Source organism: Sycon ciliatum, chromosome 3 (genome assembly GCF_964019385.1).
Source record: "Sycon ciliatum chromosome 3, ocSycCili1.1, whole genome shotgun sequence".
Taxonomy (NCBI): Eukaryota; Metazoa; Porifera; class Calcarea; order Leucosolenida; family Sycettidae; genus Sycon; species Sycon ciliatum.
In genome coordinates this window covers 46,043,444-46,054,812 of record NC_088645.1, presented here as the reverse complement: position 1 = coordinate 46,054,812, position 11,369 = coordinate 46,043,444, and the positions used below count along the sequence as shown (strand labels likewise).

At 50.4% G+C, this 11,369-nt stretch overlaps 2 protein-coding genes across 2 annotated transcripts in view; one reads left to right on the top strand and one right to left on the bottom strand.

Annotated features, from left to right (window-relative positions):
• Positions 1-3,788, bottom strand: part of LOC135812328 (ERI1 exoribonuclease 2-like) — a 12,030-nt gene extending 8,242 nt beyond the window's left edge. Inside the window, exons 1-4 of the mRNA XM_065325704.1 lie at positions 3,554-3,788; positions 3,408-3,466; positions 2,004-2,087; positions 325-452 (exon numbers count right to left, since the gene is read on the bottom strand). Of these exons, the coding sequence (XP_065181776.1) occupies positions 325-452; positions 2,004-2,087; positions 3,408-3,466; positions 3,554-3,591 (309 nt within the window). The 5' untranslated portion in view covers positions 3,592-3,788. The remainder of the gene's footprint in view (positions 1-324; positions 453-2,003; positions 2,088-3,407; positions 3,467-3,553) is intronic.
• Positions 3,789-4,057: 269 nt separating this feature from the next.
• On the top strand, positions 4,058-10,667 carry LOC135812326 (inositol polyphosphate 1-phosphatase-like). Its single transcript, XM_065325703.1, has 4 exons — positions 4,058-4,469; positions 6,474-6,783; positions 8,150-8,446; positions 9,013-10,667. Exons 1-4 carry the CDS (start codon positions 4,239-4,241, stop codon positions 9,576-9,578), a joined length of 1,404 nt encoding a protein of 467 aa, XP_065181775.1. The 5' UTR covers positions 4,058-4,238; the 3' UTR covers positions 9,579-10,667.
• Positions 10,668-11,369: the final 702 nt, after the last annotated feature.

The window sequence follows — 11,369 nt, the reverse complement described above, 5'->3', positions numbered from 1 at the left end:
CTCTCTCTCTCTCTCTCTCTCTCTGCACCTTTTGTACGTGTGAACATCCAGCAGCGTCCGTACGATGTACAGGGAGGGCATCACGGGCCATACAAGTATGGGATGCCAAATATGCACATTGCGTGGGAGTTCACCGCTCGTAACCATGGTAACTGAAAACATAGCGTAGTTACTACAGTGCAGGCAACTGAAATCCGACCCCCGTTAGCGATGCGTTCACATTCTAGCGGTCTCTATTTCCTAGTTTTACTATGCCGTGTTGGGTCTTTGCCATGTGAGCGCACCGCTTAGGGGTTGGATTTCAGTTGCCAGCGCTGTAGTTACCTGTGAGATGCCCGTGAGCTCCTTGCAGAAATCACTGAGCCTCGGCGACTCCATTGGTTGCACGTACTCGTGGAATTCTGAAACAAACTTGCCATTGCTCAAGTCTAGCAGCACGGCGGGGAACTCAACTGCATGAAGAACATCACCATCGCCATCACCAGCAGCAAACACCACCAACAGCACAGGCACCAGCACCACAACCACCACCACAAGCACAAACACCAGCATCGCCAATAGCACCAGCACCACCATCACAAGCACCAGCACCACCACAATCAGCAGCACCAACAGCACCAACACCACCACAACAACCAGCATCACCACCACCATCACCACCACCATCACCACCAACAGCAGCACCACCACCATCACCACCACCATCACCACCAACAGCAGCACCACCAACAGCAGCACCAGCACAAGCAGCACCACCACAAGCACCACAAGCACCACAGCCAGCACAAGCACCAGCATGGCCACCAAGAAAAAACACCCTTGCACTTGCTAACTGTGGTCACTGCCTCTCATGTCAATGATAATGTGATGTGATGTGATGTGATAATGTGATGTGATGTGATGTGATGTGATGTGATGTGATGTGATGTGATAATGTGATGTGATGTGATGCAAAACATGAGAAAGCAGCACATTTGGGAAACAGACCCTCTTCTCGACACCACCACTTTCACAAAGCTCGGGTTCAATACCTAGTGCAAGTTTTGTAACACATCATTCTATGTTTGAGTACAATTCCGCTTATCCGGGTAGATTGGGACCGGGCATGCACTACGAGTGCTCCATCTGGGCAGGTAGGGACTGGGCGCTGAGGGACTGGGCGGGTGGGGACTGGGTACTGCCCTGGGCAGGTAGGGACTGGGTACTGCCCTGGGCAGGTAGGGACTGGGTACTGCCCTGGGCGGGTAGGGACTGGGCACTGCCCTGGGCGGGTAGGGACTGGGCACTGCCCTGGGCGGGTAGGGGCTGGGTACTGCCCTGGGCAGGTAGGGACTGGGTACTGCCCTGGGCAGGTAGGGACTGGGTACTGCCCTGGGCGGGTAGGGGCTGGGTACTGCCCTGGGCGGGTGGGGACTGGGTACTGCCCTGGGCAGGTAGGGACTGGGTACTGCCCTGGGCAGGTAGGGACTGGGTACTGCCCTGGGCAGGTAGGGACTGGGTACAGCCCTGGGCAGGTAGGGACTGGGTACAGCCCTGGGCGGGTAGGGACTGGGTACTGCCCTGGGCAGGTAGGGACTGGGTACAGCCCTGGGCAGGTAGGGACTGGGTACTGCCCTGGGCAGGTAGGGACTGGGTACTGCCCTGGGCGGGTAGGGACTGGGTACTGCCCTGGGCGGGTAGGGACTGGGCACTGCCCTGGGCGGGTAGGGACTGGGCACTGCCCTGGGCAGGTAGGGACTGGGTACTGCCCTGGGCGGGTGGGGACTGGGTACTGTAACTTGTAACTCAGACCATACATACTTGGTACACGCAAGTAAACATTTTTATGTCAATCAATAGTTTCCGGGTCCTTTGTTCGTTGAAAAGCCAATTTTGTGAGCATTCTGTGAGACTAGAGGGGTCAGAAAGGTGTAGTCTGGGTAGTGCCCGCATTAGTGGATTATTTCTGTACCCCAGTGCAGTTGCCACACTCGCTATCAGCCACCCAACGGTCAGTGACGTACTGATCTCCTGGTTGACGACTTTCCTCGAGTCCTTCCAGCATGTCGACTCAAAGTCCAGCACCATTAAATAGTCATAGTCTTGGTCTGTTGGTGTACAAGACAAAAAAAGACGAAGAAGACAAGCAAAAGAAACAAGAAATTTTAAGTAGGAATCAAGAGCCCATAAAAAAGAGTATGCAACTGTGATCTCTTTTCTTCGGGCCAGATGTGCGGCACGCTGCCTTCATTACATCATCCAGCTGCAGTCCGCGCACTGCGGAAAATCAAACACCGCATTATCCCTCTGGTGTGAAATGAACTTTCGTACGGAACTGGAGTTTACGGGCCAACATTTAGAGATCGCGTAGGTACCGGAACGAATCGAGCAAAAATGGATGGGCTCGTACGTGGGTTGAGTGCATGCTTTCAGAGGGTGATGGAGGCAAGTTACGTAATGAAGGCAGCGCGCTGCGCACTGACCCATAACCACAGTTGCACACTCTTGTTTATGCACTCTTTGTAGGAAGTAGTTTCAAACCTGAGATGAGGGTAGTTTTGCCGAAACGTTGCAGAAATCTGTTCTGCTCAACGTCAACACAAAGAAATTACGTGGAATGCGTACTGGGAATTTCCTGCGTCAAATTTGACAGTTTTCGCACTAATTTGCATGATACGCAGCAGAACCGCACGCGTTTTCTTAGTGGTATGCACAGGTAGTCGGGTACCCATGCTACCCGTGAGGACCTCGGGTAGTCGGGTACAGAATAGTACCCGAAAACCTGAAGTCGCAGACGACATCATGTGCAGTGCATGTGTACAAGTTCATGTAATACCCCGCAAGTCCACACAGTGTGTAAGGGAAGGGGTGCAGTGTGGTATTACCATGGAAACATTACCCGATCGGGTACCCGTGCTACCCGTGGAAATCTACCCGAACCCGATACCGGAAGAAAACGCTACCCGACTCAGCACTACGTTTTCTTTGTGTGTGTGCCGCAGCGCAGTGACCACTCATCACTATGTACATGTAGACACCTGGAACCCAAGCACACGAAATCGTACAAGTAGACTCTAACCCAGACATCCGTTCTCTACAGGCCCGCCGAAACCGGTCCGGTTGGTCAGGTCATCACCGGACGAACTGTTACTTGTTGGCCACCAACAAATGTTTCCTACTGTGGAGGTTGTGTGCACCCACTCTTTCACACACAACGTTTGAAGGAGTATGGTACAACTGGACCAATCTAAACTTGCTTCCAGGGGTCCTGCTCTACGTATGGTCTCTACGTTTCACGTAGAACAGAGCCTCATATAGATGCGGAGTTGCACGATCTGTATACTAGTACACTGCATGCACACTGTACTCTTGCTTCCATGCTCAAAATTTACGTAGAAAATATTTCTCATGCAGTCAAAGCATCTCACCGACTCTCTTCACAGCAAAGCCATGATCTCCTCCAAATCTCTCGATCAATCCCAATATTCTGCGACCATGATAAAACAGCAGACGTTCCCATTACTGCACGCGCCACACGGCATCACTAGTAGACACAGAAGCAGCAGCAGCATACTTGGCCAATCTTCTTGTTTTACTTTGTCCTTTGGACATGGTCACGAACGAATGTCAATCTGTCGTCTCGGGCAAACCTGGCCAGCCCGTTGGTCTCCAGAAGTTTTGACTGAGATAAAGTCAACTATCAGACGCCCTCATGGCCTGCAATGCCTCCGTGCTGTAAGACGGCAAGCTGCATTCTCCAGTAAATCTGTTGATAAAGAAGCGATTTTCATTCACGCAGTTGCAAGGCCTTTTTGCCTTTTGGTGTCGTCGTTTTCTTCCTCAACGACGTCGACGATCGGGCTTCTCGTTTTTTTGAATCGGCTGCGAAATCGCGCCAATGAAACATCCTACGGGTTTGGCTTCAAACCCACCGGAGTTATACAATTTCGATTAGAGTTATATGGATTTGATGAGGAGAATCGGATGAAGTGCGAGTACAAGCATGGGAGGGACCGTTGGGGGTTTCCCGGATCCCGAATCGGCCGAGGAGTTTTCAAAACGCACATCTGCCCAGCCTACGCCCAACGGCAGCTTGTCCAGATATCCCATCCGGAGGAATAGAAGAGAGAAAACAAATGCTTGATCAGAACGATTATCTTTCAGAATAGTATTCAACCTAAGCTAGAAGGGGTTGCTGGCAGTCTCTATTTGCCGTAGATTGTCTCGAATAACCAAACCCAAGGGAACAGTAGAGAAAGATGGAGAAAGAAGCTGCAACGACGTCGTGGTCATCATTCGTTCGCAGTCTGCTGAGATGTGGCGAACGAGCAGCTCACATTGCACGAACGATTCGCTCTGAGGAAAGTTTGTTTTCACTCCTGATCGAGGAGAAGACGGGTGCAAGCAATACCAAGCTGAGCGGATCCGATTTCAAAACTCTGGCAGACGTCCTTATCCAGTGTTGTATCGAAGCTCAGCTGACACACGAGGTATGTTGAGTTTGAAAATCCGAATTTTGAGGATATGGTCTGGACTACTACAAGTCCCAGATCAGTGGATGGTTTCTGCAGCGCATTTCACTGCCTCGTGTCCACTTGGCGCAGTCTCGCTTTAGTTTGTGACGAGTTGGTTTAGTACTAGTAATTAAATTTAGTTTGTCAATAGTGGTGAAACGAATGTCAAAACCTACTAGTCGAATATTCTTCAGCTTAAAGGGGAAGTATACCCTAAAATCAAATTTTCACCAGTTGTAGTCTTCGGGGTGCTGAGTCGAATGGTCTTGGTCCGAGGAAGCTGAGACGCTCCCTTCCTACTTGAATCCCAATCGAACTCGCGCACTTCCACCGAAACTGGGTGACTGCGCCCTACTAGATGGGGATTTGTATGCAAAATGTCACTAAAAGCGCCATTTCGTTCTTATAAAAGCACGGATGACCGCGATTGGCCCATATGTTGTAGTCTTTTGGACGCTGAGTCGACTGGTTTTGGTCCGAAAAGGCTGCGATGCAGCGTTCCTCCTTTATTCCCAATCGAACATGGTTGAAGAAGCGGTCACGTGCTCCTGGGTGCCCAAATCACCTGGTCACCGCGCCAGCAGGCGACAACTTTCACACCAAGGTTCAACTCGAGTTCAACTCGAGTGACAGGACTGCACCCAAAAAAGGTCAAACAGGCTAGTAAGTTGTACCCTGCAGGCACGGTGACCAGGCGACTGGTGTACGCACGAGCACGTGACCGCTTCTTCAACCATGTTCGATTGGGAATAAAGGAGGAACGCTGCATCGCAGCCTTTTCGGACCAAAACCAGTCGACTCAGCGTCCAAAAGACTACAACATATGGGCCAATCGCGGTCATCCGTGCTTTTATAAGAACGAAATGGCGCTTTTAGTGACATTTTGCATACAAATCCCCATCTAGTAGGGCGCAGTCACCCAGTTTCGGTGGAAGTGCGCGAGTTCGATTGGGATTCAAGTAGGAAGGGAGCGTCTCAGCTTCCTCGGACCAAGACCATTCGACTCAGCACCCCGAAGACTACAACTGGTGAAAATTTGATTTTAGGGTATACTTCCCCTTTAACGAACGAATGAACGAATATTCTTTTGGTAACACAGATGACATCACATGCCCTCCTCTCAGTCATTTGATGGATATTGTCAATTTATTAGGTATGACAAACGGTAGTGCCACGTAAATTATACTGCCACATAAGGCTACTTCGAAGTTCATAAATGTTATGTACACCATTGGCAGTCCAGTAAGGACATACATGTGCATGCATGCAGTACAAAGTAACAGGCAGGCTTTACGCACTGCACTGTACCGTGTTCGGCGTGCATGTATGTACAGGCACTGCATTCGAAGTGACGTAACGAATACTCGAATGTGACTTAACGAATATTCGAATGTGACAAACCGAACGAATGTTCGAATGTTCGAATATTCGTTTCACCACTATTTGTCAAACATCTGAACGTTGGATTAATTAAAAAAACAAAAAAACATAATATTTAGTTTTAAAAAAAAACAGTTCTATTATTACATCTCAATACACTGACCGATGTGAACAGAGTGGATGTTAGCCAACCAGGCCAGGTAAGGAAAGTAATACTAGCTAGATATGAGGGCTGTGAGACGTGCGTGGAACATGAATCGACTAACACACGCACTCTGCCGATTTGTCTGCATGTCAGGAAGCCAGTCACGCGGTCATTTCCCCTCACGAGCTGTGGCCAGAACGAAGGGGTTACGTGCATCATGCATGTATCATATGTGCACATTCAGCACACACTGGCCAAGAAGAGGCACTAGGCCACCCCGGCAGCGTCCGGAAGCTTGGGAATGTATACAAACGAACTGAAAACTCCTCGTACGTTTGCATGCTAGCCCAGCCAGAATCTAGGGGGTTGTTGTTGTTGTTGTTGTTTATTTTACTTGGGTGAGGTACCTGATGTGCAATATCCATGTGTGTGTTTCTCACCTGTTGTGTATACAGTATCCATGCCTGGCAGGGCGTATCCATGGTGAGGAGGAATCCACGTTCACCAATCAGCTCGGCGAAAGCATCCGGGTCGTAGTTGACGTTTGTTCCGACCCCGGCAATGACGCAGCGCTCCGCTCCTCCGTCGACAGCACAGCGTCGCTGCTGTGCAGCGTTCTTGATCGTAACCAGACGGCATCGAGTGCGCTAGCGAGCGCTGTGCACGAGCCGCTAGACACGAGTGCACTGGAAGATGAGGTAGCGCGGGTCGGTGTTGAGGGCTGTCTCGATCTGGATCGCATCGCATTCTGGCTGGATCCTATTGGTAAGGGGTTGTTGGCATAGCATAAGTTTTCATTGGTACTTTCACAGTGTACATGTAGATGATTGTCTCCGCAATGCTATCCGTACCTCAGCAGCTACTCGGGCTTCTCATCCACAAAGACCTGATGTAGCTGACTGCGTTGCAACCCTCCCTCTCTCTCTCTCTCTCTCTCTCTCTCTCTCTCTCTCTCTCTCTCTCTCTCTCTCTCTCTCTCTCTCTCTCTCTCTCTCTCTCTTTCTCTTTCTCTCTCTCTCTCTCTCTCTCTCTCTCTCTCTCTCTCTCTCTCTCTCCTCTCTCTCTCTCTCTCTCTCTCTCTCTCTCTCTCTCTCTCTCTCTCTCTCTCTCTCTCTCTCTCTCTCTCTCTCTCTCTCTCTCCTCTCTCTCTCTCTCTCTCTCTCTCTCTCTCTCTCTCTCTCTCTCTCTCTCTCTCTCTCTCTCTCTCTCTTCCTCTCTTCCTCTCTCTCTCTCTCTTACACACACAAACACACACACACACACACACACACACACACACACACAGACCTGCTCATGTACCTTGCTTCATTGCAGCCTGGAAGAGGGATTTTTGCCGTGGGTTAATGTTCGACTACTGCGATGGCCTCATGGTCTGCAGTGTTGGCCTCATGGTCTGCAGTGTTGGCCTCATGGTCTGCAGTGTTGGCCTCATGGTCTGCAGTGTTGGCCTCATGGTCTGCAGTGTTGGCCTCATGGTCTGCAGTGTTGGCCTCATGGTCTGCAGTGTTGGCCTCATGGTCTGCGGTGTTGGCCTCATGGTCTGCAGTGTTGGCCTCATGGTCTGCAGTGTTGGCCTCATGGTCTGCAGTGTTGGCCTCATGGTCTGCAGTGTTGGCCTCATGGTCTGCAGTGTTGGCCTCATGGTCTGCGGTGTTGGCCTCATGGTCTGCAGTGTTGGCCTCATGGTCTGCAGTGTTGGCCTCATGGTCTGCGGTGTTGGCCTCATGGTCTGCGGTGTACACTGTGGGTTTCTCTTGTTCTGGAGTGCTTGTTCATGACTCGTATGTATGTGTATGCTTGTTTGGTTGGCTGTCTGTCTGTCTCTGTCTGTTTGTCTGTCTCTGTCCGTCTGTCTGTCTGTTTGTCTGTCTCTGTCCGTCTGTCTGTCTGTTTGTCTGTCTCTGTCCGTCTGTCTGTCTGTTTGTCTGTCTCTGTCCGTCTGTCTGTCTGTCTCCGTCTGTTTGTCTGTCTCTGTCCGTCCGTCTGTCCGTCTGTCTCTGTCTGTTTGTCTGTCTCTGTCCATCTGTCTTTTTGTTTGTCTGTCTGTATGTCTTTGTATGTTTGTCTGTCTCTGTCTGTTTGTCTGTCTCTGTCCGTCTGTCTGTATGTCTTTGTGTGTTTGCGCTCGTAGATAACACGTCTGGTTACATTAACAGCGCAGAGTCCGCCGACCATTCGGACCACGCCGGCATTCACTGTGTCACCGTCTTGCTTGGTGTGTACGACGTTGCCACGGAAACGCCAATCGCAGGCGTTGTGGCGCAGCCCTTCTATCGCCGCAGCGCGAACTGTAGCTCTGACACCAGCAGCAGCAAAGGATCTGATTGCTGCTGGAACGGTCGGACATTGTGGGGTGTTTCTGACGGTGACACACGGTTTCATTCGGAGTCACTAAAGCAAGCGACACAACGAACAGCACCAAGCAACGGTAAGATCATAATAGCTGTGAGCGTAAAGCCGATACTGACTGTCATGTTTGCTGTGCATAATGTCCCTGACAATTCCCTTTGCCACCATGGATCATGGAGTCTGAAAGGTTCAAAGCTCGGCCGCTGAGCCCAGCGGTTGAGCTGGGATGGACGGCTGGGGGAGGAGTAGGTTGGCTCAGTGGCTGGGCTAGGTGGCTGCATGTAGGCTAGTTGGCTGGATAGCAAGGCTGGGTAGCTGAGCTAAAGTTTCAAAGTGCAAAGAACATGTACATGGCATCTATGGTATTCGAAGCAGAATAACAGACGGTGGATACGTGAGTCCTGACCTGGATGAACTCACACTATGTCAATGTGAAAAGCACCAGAGAGAGTATTCGCACTTGATCATAAGACAACAGATGTACATGTATCTTAAGGCTGGCAGCTATACGTGTACTACCAGCTGTATGTAGTTAGTAGACACGGCACTAGTGTGTGTGTGTGTGTGTGTGTGTGTGTGTGTGTGTATGTGTGTGTGTGTGTGCGTGTGTGTGTGTGTGTGTGTGTGTGTGTGTCACTGATGCAGGTCACATCACCGTTATCGGTAGTCGCCACGAACGCTCTTCTCTCGTTCGCTGCCTGGAGTCCACAGGAAATGCCGAGGTGACCGAGAACCAAGCTACATCATCAGAAGAGCAGACATCCCCTTCAGAGAACTCTGCGACGTCATCAGCAAAGACGTCGTTGTCGTCGTCGCCATCGGAATTGTCGTCGTCGAGCGGTTGTCGTGGCGTGAGGTTTGTCAGCGGGCACGGTGCCGGTTACAAGGCTCTATGCGTTGCCACTGGCGACGCCGACGCTTATCTGCTGTCAACGCCGTCGACATACATGTGGGATACGTGTGCGGTGCAGGCCGTCTTGTCCAGTATGGGTGGTGTGATTGTGAACTACACCGACGCGCTACACTCCGTCGTGTCATGCGGTCACGTTCCCGATTGGTCGGCGCTCCGACTACGGTACAGTTTCACCGGCATCCCAGGAGAGGACGCACCCAAGCGTTGGTGTAACACGCGTGGCTTGCTTGCGGTGCGTGATGTCTCCCTGGGGAAGCACCTGCTCTCGCTCTGCCCTGCTGCACAGGGGGCTACGTAGCGCCATGATGATTCTTGTTACATTGTCCGTCTGTGAACTGTCTTCTACCGTGTGCTTTCCTTCTCATTGTCCTTCTACGGACTGTGTGCTGCTGCTACTGTTAGTGGTGGTGGTGCTGATGGCACCCCTCAGCAGTTGTGTTTGGAGGCAGAGTTGGCGATCATCAACCACTGCCGTTTCCCTTCGCGTCCGTCCGATGACAGTCACAACCCGTCGGGAACTTGTTTGTGCTTAGTCTAGTCTTTGCTGTGCGGCACTGCAAGACAACTTGAGGTCAACAACTACGATATTTAGCCCCAGTGTGGATCAGCCTGGGGTTTTTTTCTTTCTTTCATGACTTGGCAACGGACGGCTTTCCGTATCGGTTCCAATTTATTTCTCTTTCTTGTCGCATCACTCCACTTGAAGGGCAGATACTATTTTTGACTGAATCCACAGAAGAGAGAGAGAGAGAGAGAGAGAAAAGAGAGAGAAAAGAGAGAGAAAAGAGAGAGAAAAGAGAGAGAAAAGAGAGAGAAAAGAGAGAGAGAGAGAGAGAGAGAGAGAGAGAGAGAGAGAGAGAGAGAGAGAGAGAGAGAGAGAGAGAGAGAGAGAGAGAGAGGCCAGATGGCAGATGGCAGATACTAAACCCCTGCTTTCTTGTTCATATCTAGTATTTTTTGTTTTGTTTATGTACGAGTATTTGTTGGCAAAGCTAACGCAGAAGAGACGCTATTTGACGGTGCCATCCAAACAGCTTATTCTGTATAGACTCGGTTTCGCCTATGGAAGCAAACAACTTTATTTTATTTTAATACCTTGATCTTTTTTATTGTATTTCAAAGTGACTTTATTTACTGTCCGATATGTTCCTGTCGTACTAACACATGCAGTACTAGTATACATTGTGTTACTTGGAAGTATTTACCGCCTTGCAGTGAGTGGGCAGTTGTGAATGGCATACTCTCAGCAGCTGACCCTCAACTCCTGCTGCACTGTTCCATGGGTTATTTATTATGCTCTACTGCAGCATCTGTGGATCACATGGCCGTCTACTTCTCTCTGCACCACGTGTTATTTGCTTTTTTCCAGCGTTTGTGAATCACTACTTTCCTCTGTTCCAAGGGTTATTAAATTGTACCCTGCTTATTCCAGCATCTGTGAATCAACACATCTCGGCCGGGGCGAGACTTCCATCATCTTTATGTGTATGTGTTGTACGACAGTGCTGCCTTTATGCCAGCTGATACAGAGAGCTGGGGTCGGGGATATGACTGTACTGTACATCTCGCTCACATAGGCTGCATGACTTTTGGGGAAATGTACTGTAGTACAGCTGCCTAGCCCAGCCTGCATGAGAGTTGGGGAAGTCTACTGTACATCTCTCTAGCCTAGGCTATCCTGCAGGAGAGTTGGGAAATGTACAGGACTTAGTAGTGTAGATTTCCCCAGCCCGCCCAGGCTGCATGAGTGCATGTTGTTGCAGGTTATTTCCTGCTGTTGCTGTGCCGGCCATCATGACTTCCCTCCGGAACGGAGGTGACCACTTGCCTCCCTCTTTTCAGGCGTAGCGTTCTGGCGTACAAGGTTTGATTCTGCTGTATGCATGCGGTAATCACGGTTATCAGCATGTAGAGTTCTTATAGTGCACTCAGGGCCAGGCAGTAGTATGAGTAGGGACGGTTATGTAGGGTGGTGCTCTCTAAGCATGAGAGTCCAGGCAGACCAGACTCCAGTGTGGTATTCCTGAGGCCAAGAGTACATAAACCCCAGGGGTTATGTACTCTTGCTGTGGCACAGACTGTAAAGTGT